Below are 12040 nucleotides of genomic sequence, written 5' to 3' on the forward strand. Positions count from 1 at the left end.
AACATTCATTTATTTATTTCCCAGTACTGGCAACATTTATTATTCCTTTAAAACACAATTCAATTCTTTATTATTCATAAGAATTTTATTCTTAAAGATCTAAATGGTTGGGTGTTTTCTGTATGAATCTTTCTGGAAAAAGATTTAAATGTTTCCCATTAGTAATGGAAATGTCAGACTTTGTGAAGAAATAAATATGTGAGGTTGCATCCATAGAGAAGTTCTTACTTTTCCTTTCTTAAAAATCTTTTGGCCATGCCACGTGGTATGGGGGATGATCTTAGTTTCCCAACTGTGAATCAAACCCTCACCCCTTGCCTGGGGAGCATGGAGTCTGAACCACTGGACTGCCAGGAAGTCCCGGGTTCTTACTTTCTTATCCGGGAGTTGTATGCTACTCAGAATAAAATACTCAAAATTTGGATATCTATCTTAGAAAAAAAATCATCTTGTTTTTAATTTAATTCACGCTTAAGCAGCAAAACATCTAGACTTTAAATAGAACCTAACAGATTTTAATTCTCTGTCAAAAATGGCTATGACTTAATGCTAAAAGGTTAATTAAAATACTCTGTAAAGTATGAAAGAAGCAATTTTATTAGATGAACTCATTTATTTGACACATTAAATTAGGCAAAGAAAAATATATGCACTGCATAAAAAGAATCACATTCTCATACTACTTGAACACATAGCAGTGGTCAAAAATAATGAATTGTGGAATGGATCCCAGGATTTAATGCAAAAAATACCCTGTACAGAAAACTTCAGGCTTCTAGCTTCACTGAATCCAGTACTAAACGTGCCTCCTTATATTCCTCAGCTTCTTCCAAGTCTTTTTCACTCTCCTGAAAATAAATGTAATAAAAATTAGGTTTATTCTCCTTGAACTTCAGTACTTATTATTCAGATATTACAAACTATCAAGATAAGCAGCTCAAAAATTAAAACAAAATTTTTTTATATATTCTTATATATGATATACAATATCATATATTCTTATATAATAAGAAAAAAACATGGTCATCTAAAGCCACTTACATTAAGTAATTAAAATCTCAGGAAAAAAATTAAAACATTGTATTCTCACTTTATTAACACAATAAAATGGGGTTATTATTAATGCACTAACAATAAAAAATTATTTGCTAATGCATTACATATATGATGACACTCAGACTAAAATAATCCTACAGCTGCTCACAATGACAAAGAAGGCTACAGGTGTCACACTAGAGTTAAGTACAGTCTTTGAATCAGAACAGTGAACTGTCTTCTTGTTGATGAGTATTATATACCCTACTACAAGGAAACAACAGCTTTCATTTTCTGACATTTAAAGACTGAGTTCTTCCTTGGTATATCATACACAAAACTATTATTTAATAGTAACAGATAAATGAAATAATGTAAGTTACTGAGCACAGAGCATAGGAAATTTTGTTTGATTTTTTAGTAAACAAAGCTATGGTCAGCAATTCAGGTCAGGCAATAAAAGATGAATATATACAAACAGCTAGAGGGAAGAGGAAATAAAGTGTGTGTACATGTATTTAATATGAAATTTTAAAGGAAAAAAGACTGAGGATTTGCTTAATTCAGACTACAGGTAAGAATTTCTTAAACTTCTCTGTTATACTTGAACACGCCTTTGTTCTCTGTTAGAACATATGAGCTCTTTGAGGGTACAGACATTGCTGAATATATCCTCACACACAAATACATCATCCAAAGACAATATTATTTTTTAAACAGTTTTTATTACTTTCTTGGTTACTACATTCATGAGAGAAAAAAAGCATTTCAATTGTCAGGAAATACAAATGATGCTTCTGTTCCGGGTAACATTTTAATAGAGTATTATTTCCTGCTTTCATTTATCTTTTATTTCATCTCTTTTATTTTAAAAACTTAGCTTCATTTTGGCTTTAAAGAGTTATCCTGCCTTGAAAAGGTTCCTACAGATAAATACGAGTTCTGTTTCAAAAATAAAGTAAAATGTGAGTATTTCTCTGTTTCGTTTTTTCTACAGACTTAAGTCCTGATGTTATTTTGGTGGGAAAACAAATCTCATTCTCTTTCCAAGAATATATACATATGATCAACCTGAAAAAGCCTCACTATGTTTGATATATAGGAAAGAACTATGAACAGGAGAGAGCTATGTAGCTGGTAATTAATATTAGCTCAAGAACTAGAAACTAAAGGTTAATAAAGGAAATGACAGAATTCATCAAATTATCATCAAATAGCAATAATAACTGGCTAGTATACAGTATTCTGCTTTTATTTTTTTAAGAAATAAAAAAAAAAAGAAGATAACCTCTCATTTTTCTTAGAATCCCTTTTTAAAATGATCCTGCCACTGTATCACAAGACATTTATACCAGCAGAGTGTTACCAGCTCCAAGTGAATATGAAAGGACTGCCTCTATATTACTGTACAGGGTTTTCTTTCCTCTCTCAAATTGTTTTAGGTTTGAATTGGGAAAAATTCCAAATCCTTTGTAAAACAGCCTAAATTCATTTGAAACATCTGGATCTTTTAAAACATCAAACAGAATACTTACTCACATTTAATGTATTAAAAAAGATCTTTATGTGTGAAAATCGAATCATTCAAGATACTGCTGGACAATATTAGTACTATGAACACCTACCATGATAACTCAAATATATTTCAACTCAGTTTAAGTGAATAGAATGAATATGCTGACACAGTACTTTTACTGGAGGCATAACTTAAATACCACTTAAACTCCATTAATTATTTAAAAATAAACTGGTACACTGAGCAAGTAAACAAATGTCACCAACTAGTTTTCAGTGTCAAAGATTTAAAATTTTAGCCTTTGATGTATTAAGACTGAAGAAACACTGAAACCTAAGATAAGCAGCACTTACTAATAACTGCAGAAGGTCAGCGTGTGCAGCTTCCAACCTGCGTCGGCAGTCTGGAATCATCATCCGGGACTCCTGCAGGATCTCGGCCTGTAACGAGATGACCTGTGAGACACGCAGAGGTGGCAGAACGTACACATTTAGCTCACACCTGTGAAAATATGTAAAATGATTTAGAGGAATCAGAAAAAAATTATGGCTCTGTTAAATGGTTCAATATTTTAATTTTAATTGTGTTTATTAGAAGTTAGAAAGAATGACTATCAAACTGTAAAATATACAAAGTTCAAGTCTTCGATCTAAACCTTTTTGGTAATCACCTTCCCATGCTAAGTAAAAATTAACTCTGAAAGCTTTTCATAGAGCATTTATTTAAAAAGGTTATTTAAAATAAACTGTTTCTCCTGCTGTCACAAAGCACCGTTATCCAAAATGGGATCAGCTGGTTATATAAATATCTCCTGCATCTTTTGAGTAATAAAGAAAAACAGTGCTCAGATAATATCACATGGAGATAATTACTGCATGAAAAAAGTTATTGAGTTATTGATCACATCGTGTGCACACTGCAGGAGGTTCTCACTGAAAGACAGAGGTGAGGAAAAATGAAAAGCAAAGACCAGCAGGTTCATATTTCTGATGCTTATCATGCATAAAAAGTTATTACTTATCCCTGTGCTTCATTTTAGGGGAGAGATTATTCTCCCCATGCAGTTTGATCCAAATTACCAACCAGGCGCCCCTCTGAATCTGAACTTCTACTTCTGTCTATTTCTCCTGAAGACAGACACTATAGAATTAAACACAGGAATCTTTATTTTGGAGGATACTTCTTGACTTAAAATTCACCATTTGAAGCTGGACTATAATGTATCAAATCATAAAAAGAAGAAAAAAAATCAAATGGATGAATGGGAAACCCAATCAGTAAGAGGGTAAATATATTAGTGTTAGATGTTGATCCTCAAATAAGTCTTTTTCCCAAGGAAATATGAAGCTTTATCTCCTTAAACTAGTCTCAGAAAGAGACAGAGATCAATGAAACATTTATTTCCAAAAAGTAATGTTTGGTCAAATACCTTTGGTTAAATGGCTACAAAATCTTGAACTTTAACCTGGAAGCTTTACTATCTAACTCACATTAAAAACAAATGACATAATTTAATGGTAACCATAATCATATTACAGTCTAACAGAAATTTTAATGAATCCCACTACCTTCTTTCTTTTCCCAAAAGTTTTATCACTGTTCACAATATAAATAAAAATAAAAATTATAATATACAACAATCCTCTCTATCCACATCTCTTTTCTTAGGTGAAATCTCTTGCTGAACTTGTAATTCTTTTCCTAATAAGGCACATGTTGAAATACAGGATCATGACTTTATTTTACAGCTATTCATATCATGCCATGGCAATTCAATCATCACCATTAATCTATTTTTAAGGACTTCCCTGCTGGCTCAAATGGTAAATAATCTGCCTACAATGCAGGGGACCTGGATTCGACCCTAAGTTGGGAAGACACCCTGGAGAAGGAAATGGCTACCTACTCCAGTATTCTTGCCTGGAGAATTCCATGAACAGAGGAGTCTGGCCCATTGGGTTGGCAAAGAGTTGGACACGACTAAGCCACTAACAACTTATTTTTGTGTGTCTGGTTAGTCTGAATACATGTGAAAAGACAGTGACAGGGACATTTAATTGGGTAAGGAATTCATATTTCCTCTCCTATGGACCCCCCCTCCACTAGTTTACAGGAATTAAACAAGATGAAATAAATATAAAGAATTGGGTCAAACACATGAAATGAACTTTAAACAATGCTGTCCAAAGTACCTTCTATTCATTTCTTTTCTATATCCCTCAATTAATCAAATAGGATTCTGACTTAAGAAGGGCCAAAGCTCAGTCTCTCCCATCTATCAGCCTCATTTTATATAATAAGCTTACTATATAGTTGCAGGATGTCAGGTACAAGGGATATAAATACAAAAAAGAGAAGGTCTCATCCTCCAATCCATGTGGGAGAATAAACATGAAAATAAACACTTAACACTGCTTCACTGTACTTCATACAGTACAGTGATGAATATGGTTTCGGATCCATAAACCACATCTTTATCAAGGCCACAAATCATATACTTTACCTCTGACACTGAATTACAATTGTCAGGAATAATTTAAAAAGACAGTATATAAGGTATGATTATACAGTAAAGACACCCCTCAAAACACCTGAATAAATGAAAAAAGTATTATCATTCAAAGTGTTCTTCGTGGAAGTAGTCATTCAAATGAATGGTGCCTCTGTTTAAAATATCTGGATAAACTGGCAATTTATTTTAGTGCTGATGATGACAAGACTGAGGTTAACTAAGGATCCTGGGGAAAGCGTAGCAAGACTCATTGCAACAGTGAATAAGCCACTGAACTAAAATATGATCGGCTTCTTTCAGAATCAAACATATATACATTGAAAAGGAAAAACCTATTAGCAGATTTTTAACTCTTCAAAAAGAAGAGTGTGTGTGAAATAACCTAGCCAATGGTTTCTAGCTCCCTTAGTGATCCAGATCATTCCGCAGGGCTGGTTATACCTATAATAATCTATAGATCGTCTAATGTTAGATACTGGCTGCTTCTAGAACCAATGGTAAATGCATTAGTTTATCAAATTGAGCTCTAAGAGTAGTTCAGAGATTACTGGAATGATGGTTAAGTCTCTTCTTTTATATGGTGCTAAAATGGTAATGTGATAATAAACAAGAAATCTATCTGATGAAGAAAAAAACTAACTATATGAGGTGATGGATACGTTAAGTAGCATGAATATGGTGGATATTTCACAAGGTATATGTACATCAAACCATCAAGCTACCCACCTTAAATATATACAGTTTTAATTTTACCTCAATAAAGCTGGAGGAAAAAGATAATCTAAGAAACAGAATCATAGAGTTAGAGAGGACATAACCACATCTGGTATGTCATCCAGTCCAGTGTCCTCAGTTTACAAGCGATAAAGCTGAGTCCGAGTGTGATCAGCTGGTTAACCAGCTGTGCGTACAGCCCCTGATTTCAGCTCTAGCATGTGCGTTAGTAGCACCGGCAGCCAGCAGCCAAGACAGAGCCCATGGCGTCACCTCCTGTTTTCCTGCTCGTGAGCAGGCACCTCCCACAGTGAATTTGGTCTGGTACTGTGAAACCAACAGGTTGTGGCAGAAGGGGCGTTCTGAAACTGAAGACCTGGAGCTGCGTCTTAAGAAGCCCTATAGCTTCTACATGGATCTCTTGAAATGAACACTTTGGGAAACACTTCTCTTGGACCCAGTCACCATGCCATGAAGAAGACAGACAGACAGAAAGAAAGAAAGAAAGAAAGAAAAAGTTCATCTGACTTGTGTTTTGTGGTTATTGATGAATGATTAAGGATGGAAGAAGAATCCTATGAGTCAAAAATAATCTGGGCTCTAAGCACTGACATACCAATAATTACTTAAACACGAATGGTCTAAATTTACCAGCTAAAAATAGGTCTTCAAGAAACTCACTTCAAATGAAAGAGATAGGTTAAAAAAAGAATAGAAAAAAGATATATCATGCAAACATTAAAAAAAAAAAAGACAGGAGTGACTATATTCATGTTGGATTCATACTGGATAAAATAGACTTAAGAGTAAAAATTTATGAGGGACACAGAGAGATATTATATAATGATAAAATGATCAATCCATCAAGAAAACACAGTGATCCTAAATGTGTACATACTAAACAAGTATGAACACAGGAACACATAAAACTAGAAACAAAAACACATGAAATTAGAAACAATAAAGCTAAAAGGAGAGACAAACCCACAAACACAGCTGAGGATTCCAATACTCCAGTTTTAGCAAATGACAGAAGTACTAGAGAAAAAAAAAATCAGCAAAGATATAAAAGAACCTAGTAACACCATCAAAAGATCTAATTGACATTTATAGAACACTCTACACCTATGAAACAAAAATATAAATTCTTTTCAAGCACCTATGAAACATTCTCTATAGTACACTATATCCTGGACCAAAAGGAACAAACACAAAATGAACAAAAACCTCAACAAATTTAAAAGTACTGAAATAAAACATAGCACATGTCTGACTATAATGGAATAAAATTAGAAGACTGTAACAGAAAGACAGGAAAACCTGTAAGCATTTACAAATTAAACAACATACTTCTAAATAACTAATGGGTCAGGGTCACAACAAGGAAGTCTCTAAGGAAACAGAGAAATACATAGATAAATGAAAATACAGCATATTAAAATTTCTGGGATTTTCAGCTAACGCAATGCTGAGAGGGAAATTTAGAGCACTAAATGCTTAGATTCGTAAAGAGGAAAGATCTCAAATTAAAAAGCTAAGTTTTTACTTCAGGAACCTAGAAAAAGAAGAGCAAGATAAACCTATACAAGCAGAAGAAAGGAAATAACAAATACAAGAACTGAAATCAATAAAATGAAAAACAGAAAGAGAACAGAGGGGAAAAAAGCAATGAAACAAAGCTTTACTTTTGGTATAGACTTCTACTTAAGACTGACAAATATCAAGTAAAAAGGCACAAATTGCCACTATCAGTAACAAAATAGAGAATGTCAGTACAGATCTCACAACCAACAAAAAGAAAAACAAAGCTAAAAGTAATTTTATAATACTCACAAATGTTCATAATGCTCAGTAATGTTCATAATGCTCATAAATTCAACCACTTAGAAGACATGGACCAGTTCCTTGAAAACTATAAACCACAAAAACTCAACAGATAAACTGAACAGTTCTGTAATTATTAAATAAATCAAAATTTTAATTAAAAAGTTTTTGAAAAAGAGTTCTCCAAGCCTAGATGCTTTCACTGAACAATTTTTTTTCAAATATTTAAAAAACATCAATTTTATACAAATCTTTCAAGAAAAAAGAGGGAACACTTCCCAACTTAATAAAAAAAAAAAACTTCAGACTATTATTCCCCATAAACTTAGATGCAAAAATCCTCAATAAAATACTAGCAAATCAAATCCAGCAATTAAGAGAATTATACAACACAATCAAGGCTGGTTCAATATTTAGAAGTTAATCCATGTAATTAACAGTATTAACAAGCCAAAGAAGAAAACTCATGTGATCTTACCAAATGACACAAAAGAAGCATTTGAGAAAACCCAATACCTATTCATGACAAAAATACTCAGGAAAACCATAAACAAAGAACTTCCTCAACTTGAAAAGACCATCTACAAAACCCCTACAGCTAACATTTATATAATGGTAAAAAACTAAATGCTATCCCCTTAAGACTGAAAACAAGATAAGTATGTTCACTCTCACCACTCCTATTCAACATAGCACTGTAAGGTCCAGCCAGAGCAACAAGGCAAGAAAAATAAATAGAAGACATACAGATTTAAAAGAAGTGAAACTGTAGTGTAGTGTTAGTTGCTCAGTCATGTCTGACTCTTTGTGACTCCATGGACTATAGCCCATGGGATTTTCCAAGCAAGAATACTGGAGTGGGTTGCCATTTCCTCCTCCAGGGGATCTTCCCAACCCAGGGATTGAACCTACGTCTCTTACATCTCATGCATTGGCAAGTAGGTTCTTTACCACTAGTGCCACCTGGGAAGCCCCAAATGAAACTGTCCGTATTTGCAAATGACATGATTGTTATGTAGAAAGTCAGAAGGAATCCACCCAAAACTCCCAGAACTAATACGTGAAGTCAGCAAAGTCAAGATTGCAGGTTTTAAGATGAACACACAAAAAACTGACTGTACTTTTATATCTAATAACAAATACAGCATTGGTAACTGAAACTAAAAACAATACCAATACCCTAAAAAAAAAATGAAATACTTAGGTTTAAATCTAACCAAACATGTATAGGATCTGTATGTTGAAAATTACAAAATATTGGGTTGACCAAAAGGTTCGTTTGGAAAAACCCAAATAAACGTTTTGGCCAACCCAATTCTAAGAAAGAAATGAGACCTAAATAAACTGGAGAGGCTTACCATGTTCACTGACTGGAAGATTCAACATAGTAAAGACATTAATTCTCCCCAAGTTGACCTCCAGGTTTAATGGAGATCATTATTTTAAAATTTTTATGGAAAGGCAAAAAAATTAGAATAGGAAAAACAATTCTGAGAGAAAAAGCAGCAAGTGAGAGGGCTCACTCTTCCCAATGTTAAGGTTCATTGTATAGCTACAGTATTCAAGATGGTGTGGTGCTGGTAGAGTTAGACACAGATTAATGGACCAGAAGAGAACCCGAAAACAGATCCACACAAACAAGTCCCACTGGTTTCTGACAAAGGAACAAAAGCACTTCCGTGGAGGAAGGATATGACCTTTTCAGCAAATGCTGCTGGAACTGGGCACTCAGGCAAAAACACGAATCTCTGACTACACCTCACACCTTACATGGGCGTCCCTGGAGGCTCAGACCTAAGAATCCGCCTGCAGTGCCGGAGACCTGGGTTTGACCCCTGGGTTGGGAAGACCTGTGAAGGAGGGCATGGCAGTCCACTCCAGTATTCTTGCCTGGAGAACTCCCACGGACAGAGAAGCCTGGTGGACTACACTCCACGGGGTTGCAAAGAGTTGGGCACGACTAAGCGACTAAGCACACCTTAAATAAAAACTAACTCAAACTCAACTGAAGCCGTGAATGTAAGAGATAAATAACACCACGCAGCTTTTAGAAAACAAGAAAATCTTCAGGACCAAAGTCTAGCCAAAAAGGCCTTAGATTTGACATCAAAAGTATGATTCACAAAACGATACATTAGCTGTAAAGGAGATGTTCTCAAAGTTAAAGACTGTTGGTCAATAAAAGATTGTACTAAGAGGGTAAAAAGGCAAAATAAGGACTAAAAGAAAATATCTGCAAACCATATATCCAACAAAAGGCATTTATCTAGAAAATATTAAAAATTCTCAAAACTAACAGAAACAAAATATCTAATTAAAAATAAGCAGAAAACATGGATAGACATTTCACTGAAGAGGATATACAGACGGGCAATAAGCAAATGAGAAGAAGTTCAATATTATTAGCCATTAGGGAAATTCAAATTAAAAGCAAAATCAGCTGTCACTATACACTAATCATGTAGAATGTCAAAATTAAAATGGTGAAAACACCAGTGATAACCCAGGACTCCCCTGGTGATCCAGAGGTTGAGAATCCGCCCGCCAACGCAGGGGAGACAGGTTTGATCCTGGTCCAGGAGGACTCTGCAGGCCACGGAGCAACTAAGGCCGTGCACCACACCTACTGTGCCAGCGCTTTAGAATCTGCATACAGCAACTATAGACGCCGAGAAGCCCTGTGCTCCACACGAGAGAAGCCACCACAGTGAGCAGCCCGCACACAGCAAGGGAGAGACGCCCCGCTCACCGCAACTAGAGGGGGTCTGGGGCAGCAATGAAGACCTGGCACAACCAAGAATAAACAAACAAAATTTAAAAAAATACTGATAACACCAAATGCTGGCGAGGATGTGGAGAAGTCAAACCATCAAAGATGACTGATAGAAACATAAAATGATATGAACACAGCCACTCAGAAAAGATCTTGGTAGTTTCTTTTAAAGCACAAAATCTAAGAACATTACCCAGCAATTATTTGGGCATTTATCTCAAAAAATGAAAACTTATGTTCACATAAAAATTAAGTATAATGAAGAAGGTGGAGGAAAAGAGGAATATCATAAGCAGAAGAAGGCTAACATCAATATTCGGTTAACTTTTGAATATTGTGTTATACTTTTTAGCCAGAAAACGAAGGATAGCAGAATAACTCTTTGACTGGTATTTTGGTTTGGCAGGGCCCTGAAACTTCTGCCTAGTTTACTTTAAAAGAACCAAAATGAGTTAGTATACTGTAATGGTCTTTATCTTTCTGGCTTACTTTCCATTACAGTATACTAACACATATATATGGAATTTAGAAAGATGGTAACGATAACCCTATATGCAAAAAAAGAAAAAGAGACTCAGATGTATAGAACAGACTTGTGGACTCTGTGGGAGAAGGCGAGGGTGGGATGTTTCAAGAGAACAGCATCGAAACATGTATATCTAGGGTGAAACAGATCACGAGCCCAGGTTGGATGCATGAGACAAGTGCTCGAGCCTGGTGCACTGGGAAGACCCAGAGGGATGGGGTGGAGAGGGAGGTGGGAGGGGGGACCGGGATGGGGAATACATGTAACTCCATGGCTAATTCATGTCAATGTATGACAAAAACCACTGCAATGTTGTAAAGTAATTAGCCTCCAACTAATAAAAATAAATGGAAAAAAAAAAAAAAAGAACCAAAATGAGGCCTAATCCAGGAGAGAACAATTTTGGTAATCAATTTCAGGTAAGAAGTTTGATAGGGACAGCACTGTACGTGTATGTTATAAAACAGGGCTGGTTCAGAATGTCCAGGAAAGCCAGAGCAAATGCAACCAAGTGAGAGACAAGCCAAGATAGTGAGAAGTGACTGCAGATGGCATTTAGCTCAGAAAAGGAGGAAATACAGGGAAAACAGTAGAGAACCCACAAAACCTGGCATTTGGCTTTCTTGGTGTTTGTTATGAGGGGCGTCAGCAAATGTCAAGCAACAATGACTGCCCTTAAAGTAGTAGGCAATTAGTAACAGAGCGGTGCTTCTGGCAGTGCAACTCCCCTTGCACGTAAGAAAAAACATAAATGGTTGTACAAACCGTACAGGTAAGCTAGGAAAAGGAATTGAGAAAAGCATGTGGGCTGAGCTAAAGTAAAGACAGTTTCATGAGACTCTGAGACAAAACTGCAACTGACAGCTATATATACTGCAGGTTGAGAATAGCAAAAATGAAAATTTTATTGTTCTGTAATTAGATATGGGATGGTATTCTTAAATTTAAGTACTAGGCTGACTATGAATCTAGGAAATCATGTTATAAACCAGGACCACTGTGACAAAAGAATCTTAATATGGCTGAGTGTAGAAAGGGTTTTTGAACAAGTATTTTTCCCTTTTATGGGCTTCCCTGAGAGCTCAGCGGGTAAAGAATCCACCTGCAATGCAGGAAACCCTGGCTCAACTCCTGGGTTAG

General features: G+C 35.4%; 1 protein-coding gene across 1 annotated transcript in view; it reads right to left on the reverse strand.

Annotated features, from left to right (window-relative positions):
• Nucleotides 1-579: 579 nt before the first annotated feature.
• The window catches only part of TBCA (tubulin folding cofactor A), a 79084-nt gene continuing 67623 nt past the window's right edge, over nucleotides 580-12040 (reverse strand). The window contains exons 3-4 of the mRNA XM_070468577.1: nucleotides 2905-2991; nucleotides 580-848 (exon numbers count right to left, since the gene is read on the reverse strand). Coding sequence (XP_070324678.1) covers nucleotides 768-848; nucleotides 2905-2991 — 168 coding nt within the window. The 3' untranslated portion in view covers nucleotides 580-767. The remainder of the gene's footprint in view (nucleotides 849-2904; nucleotides 2992-12040) is intronic.

Source organism: Odocoileus virginianus, chromosome 6 (genome assembly GCF_023699985.2).
Source record: "Odocoileus virginianus isolate 20LAN1187 ecotype Illinois chromosome 6, Ovbor_1.2, whole genome shotgun sequence".
NCBI classification, from domain to species: Eukaryota; Metazoa; Chordata; class Mammalia; order Artiodactyla; family Cervidae; genus Odocoileus; species Odocoileus virginianus.